The sequence below is a fragment of the Sceloporus occidentalis genome, unplaced genomic scaffold (genome assembly GCF_023333645.1).
Source record: "Sceloporus occidentalis isolate IW3139 unplaced genomic scaffold, rSceOcc1.0.p SCAF_1, whole genome shotgun sequence".
Taxonomy (NCBI): Eukaryota; Metazoa; Chordata; class Lepidosauria; order Squamata; family Phrynosomatidae; genus Sceloporus; species Sceloporus occidentalis.
The window spans coordinates 16,210,608-16,235,204 of NW_028316981.1; the positions used below are offsets into that span (position 1 = coordinate 16,210,608).

Consider the following 24,597-nt stretch of genomic DNA (forward strand, 5'->3'; position numbering starts at 1 on the left):
TATCCTCAGTTTAGTCATCTTGACTTCCAGTGACGAAGCTCAGATCTGATTTGCTCTAGAATGCATTCATTTATCTTTTTAGTGGGAGAACTATTTATAGTTCTCAATCAGAGAGCTCTAGTGTTTCACCAAATGACAAATCCCAGGATTCCACAGTATGCAGCCTTGGCAGTAAAAATGGATTCATAATGCTACAAGTCACAGTGAGTAGTGGGAAAAGCCCCAAGTCTCAATAAATTTAATTTCCCCCTCAAAGCTTTCTCATCCCTTGACAAGATTTCACATACTTCGGCGTTTCCGACTGTCACAACTCCCTGTGAGGACATAGTTCACCTCGGACCCAGTAGAATCAACGTTGATTTTGATCTCATCCTTCAGATGTTCATCTTTAGATCCAGCATCAGTAAAACTGTAGATTTTGGATCTGGAGAAATTGGAAAGATATTTAGGATGGAGATTACAATAGGGCAGGGGTTCTCAATCTGGGTTGTTGGCACCCCCAGGGGGTACAAGATGGAATTTCAGGAGATGCAACCAAGAGTCCTTCAGTAACGAGTTACAAGTCATCACTCATTTTTTTCTGAATAAATTAGAGCCTAATTTATTAAATTCTAATTTATTAGAGAGACCTGGTGGTGCAGTTGTTAAATGCCTATACTGCAGCCACTCACTCGCAAACCACAAGGTTGTGAGTTCAATACCAGCCAGGGGCTCAGAGTCGACTCAGGCTTGCATCCTTCCATAGGTGGCTAAAATGAGTACCCAGCTTATTGGGAGCAATTAGCTTACACTTTGTAAACCAGTTAGGGAGTGCTTAAGTGCACGGATAAGCGGTATAGAAATGTACTTGCTATTTCTGTTGCTGACTCCTCAAACTAGATTTGCATTTTGTGTGCTGATTCAAAAGCTTTTTTTAAAAGTTCAGTTTGTTCACCCTTGGTATTGTACATGGTTCAATTTGTGGTACAAAAATTAGAAATTAGACATCTTCATCTTCCAGTGTGCTCTTACTTTTGTAGGGGGTGCGAACATTAATCAAACATTTCCTAGAGGCAGAGAAAAGTTTGGGAACCACTGCCATAAGGTGATATGCTTTGCAAGAAGGAAACAAGAGTAAGGAAGCGTTGGTAATGGCTGGAAGATGGAGAAGTTTCCCAAACTTTGGTCCTCCAGATGTTTTGGACTTCAGCTCCAGAATTCCTGATCTTTGGCTCAAATGACTAGGTCTTCTGGGAGTTGAAGTCCAAAACACCTGGAGGACCAAAGTTTGGGAAACACTGGTATAGATTTTAATGTTAGTACTGTAGAGCTGCACTATAGCTCTGCCAAGAGCAGCAGCCAAAGGTAGTAGGACTGGAGGAGTTAAAGTCCTAGGAAAAGAAATATATTTCTGTAATCTATATTTCTGTCTTTGCTTTCCTACTGTTTTTTCCCCTAGGATTTTAAATTGAAATATGCCCTTCACTACCATCTTTAGCCACTAGGTGCCAGACTTTCCTAATAAGGAAATACAAATGCACAGTCTGCCTTCATTTCTCCAATGGGCTTCTGGGCAGCTCTTTGTAATGCTTCCCTCTGCAGGGCTCTTGAATTGTGGAATAGAAGTTTCCTCCCAATCATGATGCTCTTTTGGTTTCTCTATCCATTCTATTCCATAATCATTTTTTCTCACTGATCTGTTTCCCCTCCACCCAAGTACTGATTCACCCTTTCTCCCTGCTCACTATACTCCCCTGTCCCCTGACATTAGGCTCTTCTCTTTCTTCTGCGAACAACTGCTTAAAAAGTTCGAGGGCTCTGCAGAAGGAAGTAGTACATAGAGCTGCCCAGATGGCCTTTAGAAAAATGAAGCCAGACTGCACATTTTTATTTCCCTATTAGGAAAGTCTAGCACCTAGTGGCTGAACATAGTAGTGAAGCTTAATGGTATGCTTCAATTTATTAAAACTGGATGAGTCATTAAAATAACAACTCAGAAAATAACCCACAAATGCACACTCCCATGTTCCCATGCCAGCAAATAGCCATGTCATTTATCAGATGTCTAGATTGTACAGTCTTGGAACAATGGCACAGAGAAAGAGAGACAGAGACAGAGAGAGAGAGACCCCTCCAACAGTTTGATTTAACTTGATTCATATTCCACCCTTTCTCAGATCAGCCTAGGCCACTAGAAAAACATTACCTTGGCAAACTGTCATCTAGAGCCACCTTCAAACCACTTAATGACATTTCTGGGCAGTCACCACCACCATCAACAGTCAGCTTAGATATATAGGATTTTAACTCATTCACATTTTGAGTCTTAAAGGCTGGGCCATAATCTATAGAAAGAGATATGGTAGAAACAAAGCCAGTGTGAATTAGAACTATAGAAATAACGGTATTTACTTAGTTTGGGCTTGCTTTAAGTAACCACAGATCATCTAAGTACAATTTGCAAATGTATAACCAGAGTTCAGAAAGCTACTTTTCTTGGGACTACAAATCCCAGATGCCCCCTGCCCAGCCATATTGGCTGAGAATTTCTGCCAGTCCATCAAAAAACATTTCAAAGCTTTTCACAGCTCAGTTCACACTTACTCATAACATACATCACTTTCATTTCAGTGAGTCTATTCAGTGGACTCGGTGGACTTAGATGGACTCAAACCATTTAAATCAGTTCAAATAATTAATGAGAGCTTGCTCTGGCTATAAAAATAAAAGTAACAGATAAAGCTCTGTCCCCTATAAGATTATTTTCTGGATTGTAGTTTATTGTAGTAACAGAGCTCTCTGACAGAGAAGGCTAAATGTCTGCTAAAACTACAGTTCCTGGATTTCCCTAGCCTTGAGCCAGGGCAGTTAAAGCAGTCTCAAACTGGATTATTTCTGCAGTGTGTTTTGGGCCTTAGCCTTTAATACTAAGTTAATACAGTAGTCCCTTCTTATCCATGGGGCATTCCGGACCCCATCCCGCGTATACCAAAAAACATGGAACCTCAAGTCCTGTTCTTTCCTACGGCCATGAGACGTGTGTGTTGGTGCATGCACAACCATTTAAGACAATGGGGCTTGCCATCCATGGAAGCTCAAATCTACAAATGGCAAGCCTGCGGATAAGAAGAGCCCACTGTGCTAAGTAATCCACCTGGATGAGGGACTATCCAGGACTACCAGGCGCTGTAGGCTATCTTTCAGAGGAAGACCAAGGGAAACTATATTTGAGTCTGGGGCGCCAGAGCTCTCTGACAAAGAAGGCTAAATATCTCAGAGAACTACAAATACCAGAATGCTACAGGACTGAGCCATGGCAGTTATAGCAGTGTCAAACTACATTACAGTGGGCCCTCCACTTTCGCTGGGATTAGGGGCACAGGACCCCCATGAAAGTGGGAAAAACGCAAATTAAAAAACACTATTTTTTTTAACCCATGAGAACACCTCTCTGAGTCTCTAGGTGTTTCAGTGCAAATCTGTGGTAAACATCTGCTAGAGGTTGACCATAGAGTTGCACTGGAGGACCCACAAATGCCCAGAGAAGTGTTATCTCTAGGAATCTCTAGATCCTCCAGTGCAACCTCTGGTAGATATTGACCACAGAGTCATGCTGGAGGACCTAGAGATTCCTAGAGAGAACATATTAATCAAATCCATGAATAATCAAATCTGCCAGAGTCAAAGCCAAAAATATGGAGGGCCAACTGTATTTCTACAGTGCAGATGCAGCCTGAATATTCGTTGCCTAAGAAAATCCTATGAAATTCATGGGGTTGCCATAAGTTGACAGATGACTTGAAGGTGTATGTGTATACACATGGAGGTTATAGCGTAATTCCATAATCTGAATCCTCACTGGAATCAATGATATAGAGACAAGCACTATAGGCATGAAGATTTTAATGGAAACTCTGAAAAGCCTCAGGAGTGTTTGGGAGTCAATGCCAAAGAAGATGGTGCTGTATTTTACTACCCCAATTCTTAAATCACAACAAATGTATTCTTTAAAGGTAAGGGGGACAACAGCACAGAAGACTCTAGAATACAACAATTTGGCAAAAATATCATCTGGATTCTGTGCAAAACTAAATGCACAGAGCACAGCAATGCTAAACTGGTCTAACCTGGATCATTGAAGGGCACAAGAATGTAGTTGAAGGGTCTGTCTGGTAAGCTAGCAAAATTGTGGAGTATTTCCATGCATTTTTCTTTGACCTGGGCAATATCTTCAGTCATGCTGCTGGTGGTATCTATCACAAAGGTGAGAGAGTAGCCTTCCAAGCTGAAAAACTGCCGGAAAATATCTTCACCCACCTCATTGAGGAGGCTGCCATCTGAGCAAAAGCAAAACTGGGTTATATCTATACCACAATTTATCCAGTAAACTGAACACTTTCCCTGTTTTCTTAATGAGAGCACTTCTTTGTAATGAAGTTACATTGCAGAAGAATGTATGGTACATATATTTCTGGCATGTAACACTTTCTTGTTTTTTAAAATTACTTTCTGAAGGTATTTTTACAGGCACAGTGAGTGGAATTCTTTAGCATTGGGGCATTATTTTTTTAAAATTACGGTAAGTAATGAAAAATGAACGACTAACGTAAGTCACTCATTATGATTTCTTTTGCAATATTATTTGAAATTATTTAGTTTTGGGTGACTTTTGCAATAAGCTACATAGCCAAAATTTCTTAAAAAGTAACTTTCCAAGTTTTCAGTTTATCTTCTCTCTGTCAGAGCTTGGAAAATATTAAAGCAGGTGATCTGTACCAGAGTTGGGAAGTAAACAGCTACATACAGGCTGCCTGAGACCCAAATGGCCACAGGGCCATTTTGTGTAACCCTAAAAGCCCCCCCCCCCCGAATGCCCTTTAGGAGGCGTTTTTGCCCCTCCCCAGTCCAATTTAGGCCTAGTTTTTTTTAAACTGGAAGGGCTTTTTCCTGTTGCAAAAAATGAGATCTCCTGGATGTAAATTCTGGAGTGGGAGGTTAAAAACATGGTGAAAATGCCCACGTACCCCAAAAGGGTATTTTGAGGCATTTTGCCTTGAGTTGTGATTTATGACAATCAACAAACCAATGAAATCAAGAAATAAATAAGTAAAACTTGCAAATATATTGTAAATAAATCAAAAAGATCTATTTACAACCAATCCCCATAGAAGGTGAATTATCTACAATAAGCACATGATCCGTACAGTTTTCTAATAATTCTAAAGGCACAATACTATATACGTGAAGGTCAATTTGGTGCAAATGTTTGCACTGGTGGAAGATTATTAACCACTGGTGTAAACACGCCAACACTTGCACAAAGGCCAGACACATTTTGACACAGCTGCCCTCCCCAGTGGCCAATACTGAAGTTCTTTATTTCTAGAAATCGTATAATAATTTCCACTAATCATAGGCAGAAACATTGGTCTAGAGTTCCTCACATGGTAGCAGCAAGAAGGCCGCTTGCTTTTACCAGCTATCTGAATCCCAAGTTCACAAGGTCCTGAGCTGTAGACTTACCAGCTTTTACAAAGAAGTCCTTTGTGGCTCGGATGGCTAATTCAGCTGCCTTCTTATGCAAGTCAGCATGCGGAGAGAGCTTGGGGTCAGAGGTCTCTTTGTTGATACCCCCAGTAGGGTAGATGTCTTGGGTGGCATCATCTTTCCCACCATGGCTACATTTGCCTGCAGCAAGAGCATAGACAAGAGAAAAGGGTAAGCAACATTCACCATGCTGGACTGGACCAGTAGTCCATCTGCACAAGAGAACACAAAATATCAGTGAAGACTTTGCTTTGTTAATGACAGATGCATATAACTTTTTAAGTGCCTTTAAATGGTTGTAAGATGCCTTGAATCTTGTGTTGGACTATATATTCCAACACAGCAGCACAGGACAATCGATTTCCTTAGGTCTAAGGTTGCCAGGTGGCCTCTGGAGGGCCTGTTTAGGGTCCAGTGTGGCTGCCAGGTGAGCGGGATAGCATCCTTTTTCACTCGCCCAGTAGCTGTGCCAGTCCCTCCAGGTGTACAGATCCACCAGGTGACACCCCCTCACCCCCCCTAGTGATGCCATTGCTTATGTGAGGTCCAGAAAGTGTGTCCATTATCATACTGGCAGATACCTCTTATCACAAAGGACACCCCCTGTTTGAGGGCAGGAAAGCTTTTCCTTTTATGTTGAATTAACAAGATGCCAGTTTTCACAACCAAACACAGAATTCAGAAATATTATGAGCCTGGAGAGTCACACAATATTCATCCACAGTCCCAATTAGATTTTCCCATGGAGATGGGATAGGGACGGGATCACTCTCCCATTCTTATCCCATCCCTAACCTGTCTGTGACTGCGATGGCATGAAAGGTTTTCAGATCGTCGCACCAATCCCACCATTAACCTGTCATTAAAGCAGCATTACATTAACGCGAACCTCCATTAATGCAAAATGCCAGCCAATGTAAATGACAGATTAATGGCAGAATAATGACAGGATCTGCACGACTTCATCCGAAAGCTTGCTGTGCAATCGCCGTCATTTGTGCTTCCTGGACAGGATAAGCGGGAATCCCATCTGAAGTCCTTCCTGCGATTTTGCGGGAAGGACAGGAAGATGACGGGATAGGGACAGGACGTCTCTTGTCTCATAAACTCCTTGATGGTCACACACCAACTATGCTCTGTCCTAATGGTAACGAGTGTAGAACATTGTGCAGATCAAAGCAGCATGACACACACAGAAGTTGAGGTGTGTATAATTTGCACAAGCACAAAATATTTTTAGGTGAGGAGAAGAAAATCTGCAGAAAAAGGCACTGGCAGGTTCAGTGGAAAAGGAATGCTGACCAACTGTTTTGGAAGTGTGTGTGGAACGGAGTTTCCTGGAGGAAGGCATGGATGGTATGCTGAACAGAAGCACATGTCCACAGAGATAATCTTTACTATAGCTGTTATTCAGCAATACCCTTTACTCCTATTATCATCCACATTATATATTTAGAAAACAAGGAATAATATACACCATGAGATCCTAGCAAGATGAGTTGTTCTTACCTTGTGGTTTGGTCTTGCAAGTTGCTGATATCTTGTACCCGCTTACAATCATGTCCTTCACGAGTATGTTGTCTTTACATGTGTACACACCACTATGAAATGTAGAAGTAAATTAATGAACTGCTTTGGAATTAGTATTCCCAAATGTAATGGTAGCTACAGTGCCCTTTATTTTCCTTTACATTTCTCATTTGAATGTTATTTTATTTTGCCTCCATGTTGGGCAGCCAGTAGGCACTTGAGTTGGCATCACTCGATGTGGTAATTCATGGTCTCACCCCCCGCCCCCCCAAATGGACCTTCTTACATACTACACCATACAGAATACTTTTAAAAATATTAATGGTACTCATAAATCGTAGTTCCCATATAATGGCAACAATTGTGAAATTGAACCACTAGTAAAATTAAAATTATACCTTTAAATTACACTATCATGCACACAGCCTAAATGTATTTATATGTACATAGTTTCATGTGGTTAAACTGAATATTTAGTAAAATGTGATGTTTTTAAGGAAAATTTAACAAGAATATAAAAAATTAATTTCATTAAAAACTTGAAAAAATTAAATCTAGGGCCTCCCCTTTCCCCTCATACTCAGCCTCATCCCCCTCATACTACCTTGTCAGTGTTTAAAGGTACGCAGGTGAGCACCATAGCCTGTTTCTGCCAAAACGCAGATGTTTGGGGAGCAGTGGTGTCACCCCCTTCGAGTGTCACCTAGTTTGGCCTGCACTCCCCTAGTGACACCTCTGATGCTGCATATGTCAGTTACAGAATAGTGTCTCTCTCTACAAACTCAAGGTCTACAGCACAAACCAGAAAACCCCCCACCCAATCCATCCCAGACTGAAACAAAGACCTGAGTGCAAAGCTTTAGCATAGGCTGTCAGCGAATACAATATTTTATTTTGTCTTGTTTAACTAAGATTAATTTGACTGAATATCTCAGTACCTGTATACACTTGGAAGTAGTGGCAAAAAACAACAACAAAAAACCAAAAACAAAAATACCCTCGGGTTTGTCAAACAAAATAGTGCAAAAGTAGCACAAAATTACACTGTTGTGCTAAGTATGATGCAGAATGGTGCCCCATTGGCTGCATCTGCACTGCACGAATAATGCAGTTTGACATGGCTTTAACTGCCATGGCTGAAAGCTATGGAATCCTAAAATTTGTAGTATGTGAGATATTTAGTCTTCTCCATCAGAGGGCTTTGGGGCCACAACAAACTATTTCAAAATCTCAAAATTCCATAGCATGAAGCCATGGCAGTTAAAGCAGCATCAAACTGCATTTTTTTTTTTTTTTTTTTGCATGCAAATGCAGTCATTGCCAGGATTGAGGTATGATTCTGCTCTTAGTGTAGTTAGTTCCTATACAAAGAATGGGGAGAAAATACTTTCTTTACTTTAACTTTGGGCAGCAAAATACCTTTGACATCACCGAAGAATATCTTTAATAGCCCAGGTGCTTTCAAATTAGCTCCCACTCCCCCAGTGTCATACCTGACATCCTTGACACAGTCTTTGCATGTTGCTTTAGAAGCAGGGGCAATGGGTACAACAACATCACTGTCTTCATTTACTGTGAGACACAGACAGGAGAAAGACAGACATTTTACATTTTACATTACAATTTCTGCATGTGCATCAGAAATTCAGGCAATTTGGTGTTTTTCTGTAAGCCTTTTTGAGAGGCATGTGTAATGATGTAAGATACATTTTACAAATCTGCAAGCTAGCAAACCATCCCTCCGGAGTTTCCGGGTTCTTTTTGCAGTGCTGGACTGACGTTGCGAGTGTCAAAATGGTGGTGCCCGTATGGATGGGACACCACCATTACTCCACCGCCACGCTGTGCTAGGGTTAGGGACTATGCTGTTGGTGTGCGGTCCCTAAGTCTAGTATTGGCGCCAGCATGGTGCATTCAGCCCGTCTGTTCCGGGCCAAAATTTGTGTACACCGAGTCATCAGGAAACAAAGGTGTCAGTATCTCAGCCACTCACATAGACAATTTGGGATTTTGGAATATTTCAGATTTTGGAGTTCCAGATAAGGGAGACACAGCCATTATTTTAATATGCTTTATGAAGGACTGCTGCTAGAAATTATTTGAGAACTGGAGTTAAAGCAACATTCAGCTGCTAGATTTTAAAGTGAGAATGGGACCTATTTTAAAAAGGCTCTTGTTGTCTCGTCACAGTTTCGAACTAAAACTCACTTTACTGCACACAGCTGCTTTTATTCATGGGAGAGAAGCTCCTGTTCATGGGAGAGAAGCTGTTAGTGTGCGGTCCCTAACCCTACTATCAGTGCCAGCACGGTTCCAGCAGTTAAAGTCCAGTTTGAGTAACTAGGAAGAACAGTGACAGTAACATTGGACATAAACGAGTTTATGCTTGTTCTGTAGATATATCTGGCTATAGTATACATGTCTTGATTACATCCTATTTGGAGTACTGTTACAGTGTGTAAAGTGGTATGCTATATACCTGTATATGTCTCTCTCTCTCTCTCTCTCTCTCTATATATATATATATATATATGTATGTATTTCAATCTTTTATTGAAACTGTGTTTTAAATCTGTTTTAAGTGTCTTAGCTATTTTAATCATGTTTTTAATTAAGTTGATGTTTAATTCCATTTTAACTTTTATAAACTAGTGTTTTAGTTGGATCTTTTTAAAATTATTGTATGCCATCTTGGATTCCTTTTTGGGAGAAAGATGTGGATAAGTGCAATAAATAAACAGATAAATAAATTTAAAACAATTATTTTTCCTTAGTATCATAGAGGTCAATCTATCTCAAGACTGAATTACACACCGTTTTAACAGCGCTGACTCCTTTTGATAGTAAATTTAAATAGATAAATAAATTTAAATAAATTATTTTTCTTTAGTGCCATACAGGTCAACCTATCTCAAGACCGAGTTACACACTGTTTTAACAGACTCCTTTTGATAGTCGCAACATTATTATTATTATTATTATTAACCTTTATTTATAAAGCGCTGTAAATTTACAAATAGTTAAGTAGAACTATTTCCATCAATGGAATTTATATAAGTGTCGTCTCATTGAATTATTCCTAAATGAAAAAAAAGATAAGATCCATTTGCTGATTTCCATATTCACTGTGACTTACCCAGGAATTCGTAAGGGTCACTGTTTCCCATTTCAACCCAATTGGTGTTGCTGTAGAATTTCTGGAGCACATGGAGGGCTTTCCCGGCATTGATGCGAGCTGCCTCCAAGCCTGCTAAAGTCACAGGTTCAGCCAGACTGGCTAGCATTGCTTTTCTCAGGGCTCGAAGCTGGGCGATACCTGCGAAGGAAAAGCATTTTGGACTTTTTAATACCTTCAGGGCTGAATGGCATTGTTGGTCATTCGTGGGGCTTGTACCATAGCATCTTCTGTTTTGATAATGCATTTCTTCCTCCTCTGGCGAGACCATAAAAGAGGCAATTCATGGAATGCCAGGGCCATATGGTCCTGATATATTCAGTCCTCTGTTGCTTTTAAACTGTCATAGTTTTACTTTCATCCTCTTACTTTCACTCTTTGTCCTCAATTTATTTCAATTGCTGCAGAGTGAGTGAAAAGTGCAAAAGTAATTTACAGTTGGCCCTCCATATCCACGGGTTAAACCATCCACCACTTGAATTTTTTTTTAAAAAAACATATAAATCCCAAAAAGCAAACCATGATTTTTGCCATTTTATATAAAGGTCATCATTTTACCATGTCATTGTATTTAATGGGAGTTGAGCAGCAAACTGCTGCCGCTTCTCCTAGCTTGTGCATTCTGGGTTGCTTGACCTCAAGTGTCAGTTTTCATCTGTGAAATCTTGGAGGGTACGTGTACTAGTGCAGCACCTTCTTGCTGTTGGTGTCTGTTTACTTCTGTTAGGTGAGCAATAAGAAGGAGGCTACAGCCTGGCTTACTTTCTCTGTCTGGCCAGTAGAGAAAGTGCACGTGCAAGTAGAGAGCTGTCACAGCAATGGGCTGGATGAATACTGCAGAATTAAAGCAGTTTGACACTGCTTTAACTTCCGTAGCTCCAGGCTATGAAATCCTGGGATTTGTAGTTTGGTGAGGTATTCAGCCTAGTCTGTCAGAGGGCTCTGGTGCTTCACTAAACTACAGATCCTAGGATCCTGTAGGATAGATTCATGTTAGTTAAAGTGGTGTCAAACTGCTTTATTTCAGCAGTGTGGACACCGCTCATTCATAAATGATTTCCCACCTTTACCTGCCTTTCAAGCACTGTTCCACACACCCCTTGGCACTTGCATAGAAAATCCCCTCTTACTTTTGGCAATCTCTCCACAGTGGAAGAAGAAGCTGCTGTCCTCTGCATGGTGGACCTCCACTTGGTTATTTCCTTTGATAATTTCCTGAACAGCTTTGTTGAACCGATCAGGAGACACATCAGCTGGGCAAATAAAAGGGACAGATCCAATTATGATTAGAATCATAGAAGCATAGATCATAGAGCTGGAAGGCACCTCAAGGGCTATCCTGTCCAACCCCCTGCCATGCAGGAATACACCATCAAAGCATTTCTGACAGGTGGCCATCCAACCACTATTTAAAAACCTCCAAAAAGGAGATTCCACCACTTTCCGAGAGAGTGTGTTCCACTGTCAAACAGCGTTTACTGTCAGAAAGTTCTTCCCAGTGTTGAGGTGGATCATAGAATCATAGAGTTAGAAGAGACTGCAAGGACCATCGAGTCCAACCCCCTGCCATGCAGGAAATCTAAATCAAAGTATCCCCGACAGATGGCCATCCAGCCTCTCTTTGAAGACCTCTAAGGAAGGAGACTCCACTACACTCCGAGGGAGTTTGTTCCACTGTCGAACAGCCCTTACTGTCAGGAAATTCCTCCTAATTTTGAGGTGGAATCTCTTTTCCTGTATTTTGCATCCATTGTTCCTGGTCCTAGTCTCTGGAGCAGCAGAAAACAAGTTTGCTCCCACCTCAATATGACAACCCTTCAAGTATTTAAACAGGGCTATCATATCACCCCTTAACCTTCTCTTCTCCAGGCTAAACATCCCCAGCTCCCTAAGGCATTCCTCATAGGGCATGGTTTCCAGACCTTTCACCATTTTAGTTGCCCTCCTCTGGACATGCTCCAGTTTCCCAATGTCCTTTTTTAATTGTGGTGCCCAGAACTGGACACAATATTCGAGGTGGGGCCTGACCAGACCAGAATAGAGTGGCACTATTACTTCCCTTGATCTAGACACTACTATTGATGCAGCCTAAAATCGCATTGGCCTTGTTAGCTGCTGCATCACACTGTTGACTCATGTTCAACTTATGGTCTACTTGGACTCCTAGATCCCTTTCACACATAGCTTCATTCAGCCAGGTGTCCCCCATCCTTTCCTGCAGCTTGAATCCACTGCTTTGTGTTCTGTTCTCTGGAGCAGCAGAAAATAAGCTTACTCCATCCCCTTCAAATATTTAAACATGACTACCATGTCATCTCTTAACCTTTTCTTCTCCAGGCTGAACATATCCAGTTCCCTAAGTCACATAGGGCATAGTTTCCATACATTTTACCATCTTGGTCACCCTCCTCTGGACACACTCCACCTTGTCCACATCCTTCTTGTAATGTGGTGTCCAGAACTGGACACAATATTCCAGGTGAGGTCTGACCAAAGCAGAATACAGTGGGAGGGGCATGATGTTTGTATGTAGATGTAAATGCGGCTCCCAAGGGTGAAATGTTTTGAGTACCACTGGTTTAACTCATAGAGGACAAAACCCACAACATAACAGTACAAAACTCAAGTCACGATCCCAATAGGCCTCAGTAGTGGCTGGTGGCTTCCATGTCAGTGAAGAGATGAATCTACTGCACATTTTAGGCCAGACTTTAAAGGAGCTGTCCAAAGTGTTGAATTTATGTTGGGCATAGGTTTCAGCATCTTGGGTAGCTCCTTCAAAGTTCAGATTAAAATCTAAAGCATATTCATCTTTCTGCTGACATAGGAGCTACTGACCAATTCCTTGCGCGAAGAAGGCTAGAGCACTGAATCCTCTGTGTGAATGTAAACTCTAGATTGGCTGGGGGATTTGGGGAGCTGCCGTCCAACACAGTAACATTTCCAAGCTTTGTTTAATTCTATTAAGGAACATATCACATTATACTTTTATAGTACTTTATTCCACTTTAATTGCCAGCAACATCCTATGGAATCCTGGGATTTGCAGTTCAGGAAAGAGCACTTAGAATTTTTAGCCAGAGAGCTCTTTGTCATCACTAAACTATAAATCCCAGAATTCCAGACGATTTTCTAATGGCAGTGAAAGTGGAATGATATTTTTATAACAGTGTAGTGTGATAAGGATATGGAAAGGAAAATCCACTAATTCCTTCCCCATCTCCAGTCTTGTACAGTCAGCGCTCTGTATCCATGGATTCTGCATTCACGGATTCAAGCATCCATGGCTTGAAAATATTAAAACAAAATATATACATCCCAAAAAGTAAACCTGGATTTGGCCATTTTATATAAGGGACATTGTTTTACTACCCCATTGGATATAATGGGACTTGAGTATCCACAGATTTTGGCATCTATGAGGAGTCCTGAAACCAAACCCCAGCAGATACCAAGGGCTCATTGTACCTTCAAAATATGCCTTGAACAATTCAGTCGGGTTCTTATCAGCGAGTTCTCCTGGGGCCTTAGGATGTTTTCTGGGAAGGGTAACCGTCTCCATGAACCAGGCCACAGCCTGCAGTACCCCCTTCTCTGTGATGTCGGCATCTGTGAAGTCCCCTGGATCAATGCCCCCCGATTCATGGTTGGGACGGAATCCGCTCAGGACATCCATGCTGAGGAGCAAAAGGAGACCTCTGGCAAGAGGCATGGCTTGGTTTGGCTTAGGTTTTGTTTGCTGCAAAGTTCAGGTGGTGGAGAGCGGACAATGGAAGGTTTTCTCAGCTCCTGCTGTGGGGTCCGCTTGCCTGACTCTGCTGTGGAAAGTATACCTTTGACTCTCCCAATTATAGAGCCGAGGTAGAAGTGGGCCAGTTGGCCAGCAAATAAATATATTGCCACATATTTGACTAGGCAAAAAAACTCAGGGCAGCCAGTCTTGCAGACTAGTGACCTTTCTGGCAATCATCAAAGCTCTCAGATGGAGAGGGGCTAGATTGCACAGAGTGAGTCTGGTGGGTTGTCCGATTCCCATCACCCACTCGAGAGAATGTCTGGGCTTCCAGTTTTGTGTGTGTATATACCTTTAAGTCACTTGTCGACTTATGACAACTGCATGGATTTCGTAGGTTTTTGTTAGGAAAGGAATCCTCAGAGGCAGTTTTGCCAGATCTTTCCTCGGAAATATAGCCTACAGTACCTGATGTTGGTGGTCTCCCATCCAAGTACTGATCAGAGCTGACCCTATTTAGCTTCCAAGATCAGACATGATCTGGTGCCTTTAGGGATTTTAGTCCAATTTTAAGCACAGGAAAAGAAATAGGAACCCTGCTGATCAGGTCAAAGGCTTCTTCGGATCATCATGGTTTTCATAGCAGCTAAAACTGAAAATATTAGAAAGCATAAGATGGCAGTGAATAAATAAATAATGTGGCAATATAGGAAGATAATATGATTTTTAATCATATATTACAGTAATATATTATCTTAATTATATTGGTAATAAGAAGACAAAAACTGCATTACCAACACCACCACCACCACCACCACCATCATCATCATCATAATCCACCTTTCCCTCACTTGTATTGAAGAGCACTGCAGGTAGAAAAAACACTGGAAGAGTGATTGAATAAAATGAGAATACTGACAACACGATACATCACTGTCACTGATCCCCCTACTGCTCAAAATAAATTCTAAATGAACAACAGACATACAAAAATAGCAGAACATCATACATGCGTATTATGGGAAACCATGTCAAGTGATTACAAAGTCAGCATAAACAGACAAAGAACTGAGTTGACAGAAGACAGGATTTCTAGATAAGTTCCTGTTTCAAAACTGTGCTTCTTTGGTAAACCCGAAGCTTTCTGATGAACTGCTAAAATAAACATATACAAATAAAACTACCTAGAAACAATACTACTGCAAGAAGCAATCATGTGCTGTTTGCCCCACACAAACCCTCCAACTCATTCAATTTGCCAGAGACACTTCTGATTGATTCTCTATCGTCAACTGCTTTTAAAATGCCCCAGGTTCTCTCTTCTCTTCCCCATTTTCCCCTTTGTTCTCCGCTTAATTCAATTGTTGAAAATGGAGTTCAAAGTGAAAAAGCATTTTGCACACAATGAGCTCAGTAGGAAGGAGAGGCTGAATCCTGCCCTTCCCAGTAGACTCAGGCAAGAGTAAACTATTGCAGTCCCTTCTAGTTTATGCGTTTTCCCTCATTTATAACTTTACCATCTTGATGAAACTCAGATGTTGCTTGGCCCAATTTTAGTTTCTGAAATATATGAAAATAAACAACCTGCATGTACATGTACACACCCCAGCAATTCTTACCATTGGCTTTGCTGGTTATAGGAAGGAAGATGCCATCCGGCAATTTCTGGAAACTTGGACAAAAATCCCACTTACAATCTAAATTCAGTTGTTAGTCTCAGGGAGAGTGGACTCACTTACAGAAACTCCACGGATTCAGTTGGTCTGTTGTAGCTGCAACTAACAATTGGATTTAGCCCAAGGAGATGCCCAGTAGAAACATTTTTCTTGCTGTGCTTGACAACAAAAACAAAAGAGGAGGATCCAAATTACAGATGCACAAAACTAAAAGCAAACAAACAACACTAGATATATAAACAGTCTTGAAGAATAAATGTAATAGAATGTCATGATGAAATTAATATCTACAACTAATGCAACAACAATGCTAACAGCATGCCATAAATGCACAAAGCACAGCAAAGAGATGAAACATACATGAAACATAAGCTATTCCAAAAAAAAAGTTATCATGAATTGAACACTGGCCTCAGACAGATGGGCCATCTGAATTGCATTTTGCCGCTTAATTCTCTGATTTAGTCCTGTAGTGGTGTAGTCTAGGGGTTCCCAAACTCCAGCCTTCCAGGTGTTTTGGACTTCAGCTCCCAGAATCCCAGACCATCAGCCAAGATGGCTGAGGCTTCTGGAAGATGAAGTCCAAAAAATCTGAAGGACCAAAATAAATAAAATTAACGCATTAATGCAAAAACCAAACCAAAACAAAAAACCAAAAACAACCTGGTTTAAACCAAAGAGAACTGGTTTCAGTGAACAAACAAACAAACAGTGGGTGTTTTTTTGTGCATTAAAAAAAAAAAACCCTGTATTTTTCCCAACCCTGATTCTTTTCAGATGTGGGTAAGTGAATTTGTGCTTATTGATCTCACAGTACAGGACCAGTACTGTACAATAGTGTTCAAAGATGAGAAAGGTCAGCATTGAAGTCTGATTATTTCAATTAGCCCCTTTTGAAAGGGCCACTGCCGCTGCTAACTTGCCTTCCTGCCTTCGTCCCGCTTTCCCCTTGTACAGTCAGCCCTCCACATTTGCGGCTTTAACTTTTGTGTTTTTTTTAATATATAATATTTATTATTATTCATCCATTCATCCTTGTAGCAATCATATCTTCTTACAACATCTCCATCATCACCCATCACCACCTCTCAATCCCTATCACTATCACCAATCAAAAATCCCTATCCTACTAAATATGATAATCTTAATACAATAAACATAAACATTCCTCCTTATACCTTATACCTAAACCCTAAACCGCTACATATATCAAGACCCCTACATATCCCTAACTACCCCTATATAAAAACTATTTTCTAAAACATATTCCTAAAACTTTTGTGGTTTTGATTAATGTTATCTCGAGGAATCCTTAGGTCCACCAGAGAAATTCTGCTGGGAATTGACCATAGAGCTGGGCTACAGGACCTAGAGATTACTAGAGAAAACACTTCTCTAGGCATTTGTTGGTCCTCCAGCATGATTCTATGGTCAACTTTTGTCCTAGAGGACCTAGCAATTCCTTGAGAGGTGGTCTCTCAGATAAGAACATATTGGCTTTTTTTAATATGCAATTTTTCCACTTTCCTGGGGGTCCTGTTCCCTAACCCCAGCAAATGTGGAGGTTCTACTGTACCTTATTTTGTGGCAGCAGCAACACCATCACTGCCAGTCTACCTGTCTGCCTGCTCTGTGTTTGCAGTAGCAATGGCAATAGTGGCTGTAGTTTGACACAATGTGTGTATGGAGTTGGGATACGAGGTGGCAGTGTTTCAAGGAAAGGTTAATAATAATAATAATAATAATAATAATAATAATAATAATAATCCCATCTTTCTCCCAGTATAGGGACTCTCAAGGCAGCAGAAGAGTTTAGAATGACCTTGCTCAAAGGCTCTGTCTTTAGTGTTTGATTTGGCTTTTTCTGTTTTCCTAGTTGGCACTGTGCTCTATGCATAGGACTATTTTCCTGCCTGACCCTTGGCTGGTCTGTTGTGATCCCAGCCAATTCAAACACATCTAGTTCTGGAGAAAAACTCCCATCGCCCCAGCCAGGCCTTGACACTGGGGCATCAAGATGGATGTTACAACCTCTGCAACTTATGACTCCATTCTCCTGTTTTTGTCAACATTCAGTAGAAACTTGAAAAACAAACTAGATAATGATTGAATGTAGCACATTTTTTTTTTTTTGCAGAAGTGCACCACCAGCTGGTGAAAAACATTAGCATATGGTTTTCATCACTCCATATCTTGCATTTAGCATGCTTGGTGGACATTGGAAGGCAAACATGGACATTGGAAGGCAAACATGGTTTTAATTTGCTAGTCTAGTTCCTTAGCTCTCCAAGAAAATTCCATTGTTGGAAGGAAAGCAGGTTCATTTTAGGTTAGGGATGTAACCTTGGTTATTTCATCCTTGAATGCAAGGATGGAAAATTGCTGCAGTTTTCTCCCTGCTGCAGGAGAAAGCAAGTATTCTCATATTTGGCCAAGACAGTTGAAGCAGTATGGCGTACGACATGTAAGTTTGACCCTTGTCCATCTTGGTTGATAAAATCTAGCAGAGATGAATCTAGCAGAGCTGGGCCCAGGGTAGTGTGACCAGATGTCATAGCCACAAAGGAGGACAAGGCACTGTAAAATGTAGGACATTCAAGAAAAACGCAGGACGTTACAAAATAAAAGCCAAAGCCACAAAGATAAATATACAGTAAATTCATGCTTCTTAATGATGCTCCAAATGGAGGACATTTTGAAATTCCTCCTGGACAGAAGGCTGAAATGTAGGGTGTCTCCTGGAAATAGAGTTTGTCTGTTCATCATCTTGGTCCAGGGGTAGTAAATGCCTCACTATGTCAGAGGGGATGGTACCTGCTGCCTTGAAGGAGGCAATGGTGTGTCCTCTCCTGAAGAAGACCTCCCTGGACAACGAAGTATATGGGAACCTATTGAGTGTTTTGTGCCTTCAAGTAATTTCCAACTTATGGCAACCCTAAAGTGACCCTATAATGGGGCTTTCTTGGCAAGGTTTGTTCAGAGGAGGATTGCCATTGTCCTCCCTGAGGCTGGGAGCACATGACTTGCCCCAGGTCACCCAGTGGGTTTCATGGCTGATCTGGGAATTGAACCCTGGTCTCCAGAGTAACAGTCTAACATTCAAAACACTACGCTGCATTGGCTAGGAAGTATCCTCTTTTTGAGCAAAGATATTGTGTTTGTGGTGGCTGGGCAGGCATTCATAGAGGAGACAGAATATCGACACATTTCAGTCTAGTTTTAGGCCAGGATATGACACTGAAATGGCCTTAGTTGCTCTGACTGATGACCTTCTCAGGGGGAGTGGTCCCCCTGAGATCTTCCTGGATCTCTCAATGGCTTTTGCTACTATTGATCATAGTATTTTACTGGACTGGCTCTGTGGGATGGGAGTAGGAGGCACAGCTCTATAGTGGTACTGTTCTGACCTAGAGGGTTGATTCCAGAGAGTATCATTGGGGGATTCATGTTCAGCCCCATGGTAATTAAGCTGTGGGGTGCCACAGGGTTCCATGTTACTTGCCATGCTCTTCAGTATCTACATGAAACCAAGGGGAGGTCATAAGCGGGCTTGGTGTGGGGTGCTATTAATATGCTGATGACACACAGTTCTATTTCATCTTGTCATCTGAGACAGCTGGGATAGTACAGATGCTGGACCAGTGTCTGAATACTGTAAAGGGCAGGATGAAGACCAATAAACTGAAGCTGAATCCGGATAAGATGGAGGCTCTGTGGGTTGGTTGTTCTCAGGTCCACACATTGGGTAAACAAACTGTTCTGGAGTGGTAGAATTCGAAGATAGAGCCATGTTAGTCTGCAGAATCAGTTGTAGAGAGATCTTCTAGCACCTTTTAGACTAACTGAAAGAAAGAAATTGGCAGCATGAGCCAACAACGGCATCTGAAAAAGGAGATTTTAGTCTATGAAAGCTCATGCTGCCAATTTCTTTCTTTCTGTTATTTTCAAAGGTGCTGCAAGATCTGACCTGGAGTGGGCTGTGCTTCCCCTGAATGAGCCGATATGTAGCATGGGAGTGCTCCGTGATCTATCCCAAGTGGACTTTGTGGCTTGGAATAGTTGGTGCTAGGTTTGATTAGTGCACCATCTACGGCCTTCCTTGGACAGAGATAGCCTAGACACAGCAGCCCATGTGCTTGTAACCTCCCAGTTAGACTATTGTGATGAATCTATGAAAGATGGAAGATGTGGGAAATTATAGACAGTTTAGAAATGGAAGACAACACTAGCTGTTTTTGTTGTATTGGTTAATGTAAACCTTGTCTGGAAACATCCTAGATCCTCCTCTCTTCTTCGGTTCCCTTGACATGGAAGTGTCATTATTGGTCCCCACAGGTTCTGTTTCTCAGCCTTTGTCATGCTTTTGTTTATTCCTTGTATTTATTTGTTTGTTTGTTTGTTTGTTTGTATCCCGCTCTTTTCCCAGGACTGGGACTCAGAGCGGCTTCACAATATTTAAAAAAAATATATAAAGTACAATAAAATAAAAAGTACATTGAAAAGAATTTTTAAACTGGTCCAACATTGAACATCCCAGCCTGTCCTTATAGTAATTCCCTAAATGCCTGTGTGAACAGGTAGGTCTTCACCTGCCGGCGGAAGGCCATCAAGGAGGGAGCTGTTCTGATCTCCCTGGGTAGGGAGTTCCAGAGTCTAGGGGCAGCCACTGAGAAGGCCCTCTCTCGTGTCCTCACCGACCGTGTTTGTGATGTCCCTGGGCAGGGAGACAGAGAGAAGGGCTTCCCCAGAGGATCTTAGAGTCCGGGCTAGTTCATACCAGGAGAAACGGTCTGCCAAATAGTGTGGACCCGAGCCATGTAGGGCTTTGTAGGTAATAACCAGGACCTTGAATTGTGCCCGGAAACAAACTGGCAGCCAATGAAGCTGTTTCAACAGGGGCATTGTATGATCTCTGTAGTCTGCCCCTTTTAATAGCCTGGCAGCAGCTCTTTGAACCAGCTGAATTTTCCGAACACTTTTCAAAGGCAGCCCCATGTAGACCCCATTACAGTAGTCCAAAAGGGATGTAATCAAGGCATGTACTACCGTGGCCAAATCTGGCTTCTCAAGGAACAGGCACAGCTGGCGTACAAGTTTTAAATGTGTGAAAGCACTCCTGGTCACAGCAGAGACCTGGGCCTCCAGGTTCCAAGCTGAGTCCAAGATTACCCCCAAACTGCGAACCTGTGTCTTCAGGGGGAGTGTGACCCCATCTAACACAGGCTGGATCCCTATTCCCTGATCTGCCTTCCGACTGACCAGGAGCACCTCTATCTCGTCTGGATTAAGTTTCAACTTGTTTGCCCTCATCCAGTCCATTACTGAAGACAGGCACTGGTTTAGGACCAGGACAGCCTCCTTGGACTGAGGTGGGAAGGAGTAGTAGAGTTGAGTGCCATCTGCATATTGATGACACCGCACCCCAAAACTCCGGACAACCTCTCCCAGCGGTTTCATGTATATGTTAAACAGCATAGGGGACAACACAGAACCCTGAGGGACTACACAGGCCAATGGCAAGGGAGTCGAAGAGGAGTCCCCCAGTACCACCTTTTGAGTTTGCCCCTCCAGGAAGGAACTGTAGAACAGTACCTCCAAGCCCCATCACAGAGAGGCGGTCCAGAAGGATACCATGATCAATGGTATCGAAAGCCACTGAGAGGTCCAGGAGAACCAACAGGGACACACTCCCTCTATCCAGTTCCCTGCATAGGTCATCCACCAAGGCGATCAAGGCTGTCTCTGTTCCATAGCCAGGTCTGAAACCAGATTGAAATGGATCTAGATAATCCGTTTCATCCAGAAATCCCTGGAGTTGGGAAGCCGCCACAAGTTTCATAACCTCGCCAGAAATGGTAGGTTAGACACTGGCAGATAATTATTCATAATTGTGGGATCTAAGGATGACTTTTTTAACAGAGGCCTCACAACAGCCTCCTTTAGGCAGGATGGAATTCTGCCTTGTTGTAAGGAGGCATTGATGACCTCCTTTACCCATTCAGCCAGACCTCCTCTGGCCTGTTTAACAAGCCAAGAAGGACAAGGGTCCAAGATACATGTGGTGGCTTTTACCTCTCCAAGGATCCTGTCCACATCATCAGGCTGCACAAATTGAAAAGTATCCATTAACCCTGGACTGACAGAAGCCAAGGTTACTATGTTCTCCCTGGACTGATTCCCTTAATCTAATCTCACCCTTTGCCCTCTCAGCTGGTCTGTAGTGATCCCAATTCAAACACATCTAGTTCTGAGGAAGAACTCCCATATCCCTAGATAGGCCTTGACTCTGGGACTTCACTATGGACTTTGTAACCTCTGGCATTTTTTGTCCATTATCCTGTTTTTTCAATGTTTCATAGATATTTGATTAAGATGCTTGTTCAGCCCAGGCTATTCTGGGTTAGCAAACCATTAGTACCATACTCTCCAACATTTCACAGATAAAAACCAGAGCATGACTGGCCAAGCAATGTCAAATTGTGGTCAAAATGACAAAAGTTGTGAATGAGGAAAAACACATAGGCTAGGAGAGGCTGTAACATTTCACTTTTGCCTGAGACCAACGAGACTCTCCTCCCCACCCTGCACCTAATTTGACTGAGTGAAAACAATTTTTGGACTTTGAATTCAGTTAGTAGCAGTTGAAATAAGTCAAGGATAAAGTGGGAGGAGGAGAGAATCACAGAATACTAGAGCTGGAGAAACTGGGACATTTTAAAAGCAGATGAAAAAGTGGGACAACAGAGGGTTAAAGGGCCCGTTCTTGCTGAATTGGGACACTTGGAGAGTATGTGGTGCTCACATCACAGAAGGCCTGTCATATTAAAGGTTGACAATATGTGTTTACTTTTGCAAGTATCAAGTGGTGGTGCATTGGAGCCTGGTCTCACAGAGCTGGAAGAACCATCTGGTCAGCCGGGACAATGCTGTTATCGGACATCCCTCCCCCTCCTCCCCATGGCTTCACCATTCTCAGAATTCACAGAAGCTGGAGCTGTAGTTAACTTAGCTTGTGCACAGACCTGTCTCCACACTTTTTGTTTCTGGACTTCCAAGTAGGGCTTATGTATCCAACCAGTCTGCCTTTGCCTGAGGCTTTTTTTTTTTTGATAGATAATACAGATTTGGTGCTACTTAGGTGCCACAGATTTTAGGCAACATGTGTGATTTGTTTGACTTGTAGAAATTAAACAGAAGGAAGGGCTGGCCCTACCATCAGGTAGACTAGTGTGGGTCTACACTGGTCAGACTACTATGGGTTGCCCCCAGAATATACTGGCCGCAATTTGACCATCATGGTTTCTAGGTAGCGTTCAGGCTTGATCTGTTTAAGGACCCATTTGTTTGTCAACTTGGCCATCTACAATATTCTCAGCACTATTCTCTAGCACAACATCTCAAATGAGATGATTCTCTTTCTGTCTGCCTTTTTCACTGTCCAGTTCTCACACCCATACATGGTTATGGGGAACACAATTGCTTGGGCACGCCTCATGTATATCTACTCTTTAGGATCCTGTCTAGTTCCTTCATAGCTGCTTTTCCCATTCCTAATCTTCTTCTGATTTCCTGACTGCAGTCTCCATTCTGATCAATGTTTGTTCCAAGTAGAAGAACTCACAGCTATTTGCATCTATTCTCACTCCCTTTGCCAAAAATGTGCAACCATCTGAATGTATGCCACACATTCAATAATGTGCACCCCTGTGGATACTCCAGTAAAAAAAAAACATGAAGCTTTTTTATTACTGAGTTTAAGGAGTCCCCTCCCTGCCTTGCCAAATGCCCAAACTCCTGTACATCATGTGTGGCCAGATTAAACAGTAACTGACTAGACTGAGGAGTATTTTAACTGTGCAGACAATCCCCCTGAGTGACCAAGGTTTGAATCTTCATACAGCCATTAAACCCACTGGATGTTGTTGGGCAAGTGATGCTCCCTCAGAGAATGACAATGTCAAAACTACTAGGAAAAAAAGTTGCCATGAAAATCCCAAGGATAGGGTCGCCATAAATCAGAGCTGAACTGAAGGCATACAACGACAATATCCAGAGAGCTGGAGAGCAGAGTCCTCAGAGAATTGCAAAGGCAAATCTCTCCTAAACAAGTCTTGCCAAGATTTGCCATGATAGGTTCGCCTTAGGGTCACAGTGAGATGGAAATGTCTTGAAGGCAGATAACAACAACAATAACAACCCATACTCCATCCTAGGCACAATCTGCATCACTTTAGCTGCTGTCATTCATCTGACTTGCATAGAGCCAATTATCTCTCCTGCCTGTAGTAATACAAACACATACTACAGCATCCTCCCTAGTGGGTTCAGTCTTACACAGGGTAGGACCTTTAACAAGATTATATCTCCCTTTACACCCTGCGCATGTCCTGAACAAGATGGTGGCTGTAGCATGCTCTATTTGCAGCAGGGGAAAGAAGTGGAAGAAACCTTATCTTACAGTCGGATTTTCTTGACATTGCTATGCTCTCCAGTGGCACATTTGACATGGGAACAGGAGAGTGTATCCATGAAGACTCAGACTTTCAAACTGAAGGATCTTCAAACTGATGGACACTTTGTTACTGAGGAATACTATAGAAACAGGAACAATTGCTATCTGAAGTTTGTTTTATTTGGCTCTGTGTGTTGTGGCGAAGGCATGTTGACAGCGTACTACCACTTCTAGATAGTATCTCCTTCGAAATGGCACCAACAAACCAGAAACAGGATCCATAATAGGCAATTGGCTGTAGGAGTTGTCATATGATAGAGGAAATCTGTCAGGCTGATGAAGAGACAAGAGGAGAAATTGATTTTTAATGAAAAGCATTTGTCAGTGTCCTTCCTTTCTCGAATCCACTAGACTCCTGGCTCCCAGAGATGCAAAATGCTCCATGCTCACAGATGCTATGTTTTCCTCTGTAGCTTAAGTAGTTGTATAGGGATTCAGCAGGCCC

General features: G+C 42.1%; 1 protein-coding gene across 1 annotated transcript in view; it reads right to left on the reverse strand.

Annotated features, from left to right (window-relative positions):
* Positions 1-13,943, reverse strand: part of LOC149320946 (von Willebrand factor A domain-containing protein 7-like) — a 32,162-nt gene extending 18,219 nt beyond the window's left edge. Inside the window, exons 1-9 of the mRNA XM_089488811.1 lie at positions 13,700-13,943; positions 11,362-11,484; positions 10,193-10,372; positions 8,550-8,628; positions 7,036-7,127; positions 5,503-5,667; positions 4,107-4,316; positions 2,186-2,324; positions 288-424 (exon numbers count right to left, since the gene is read on the reverse strand). Coding sequence (XP_089344937.1) covers positions 288-424; positions 2,186-2,324; positions 4,107-4,316; positions 5,503-5,667; positions 7,036-7,127; positions 8,550-8,628; positions 10,193-10,372; positions 11,362-11,484; positions 13,700-13,943 — 1,369 coding nt within the window. The remainder of the gene's footprint in view (positions 1-287; positions 425-2,185; positions 2,325-4,106; positions 4,317-5,502; positions 5,668-7,035; positions 7,128-8,549; positions 8,629-10,192; positions 10,373-11,361; positions 11,485-13,699) is intronic.
* Between the last annotated feature and the right edge of the window lie 10,654 nt (positions 13,944-24,597).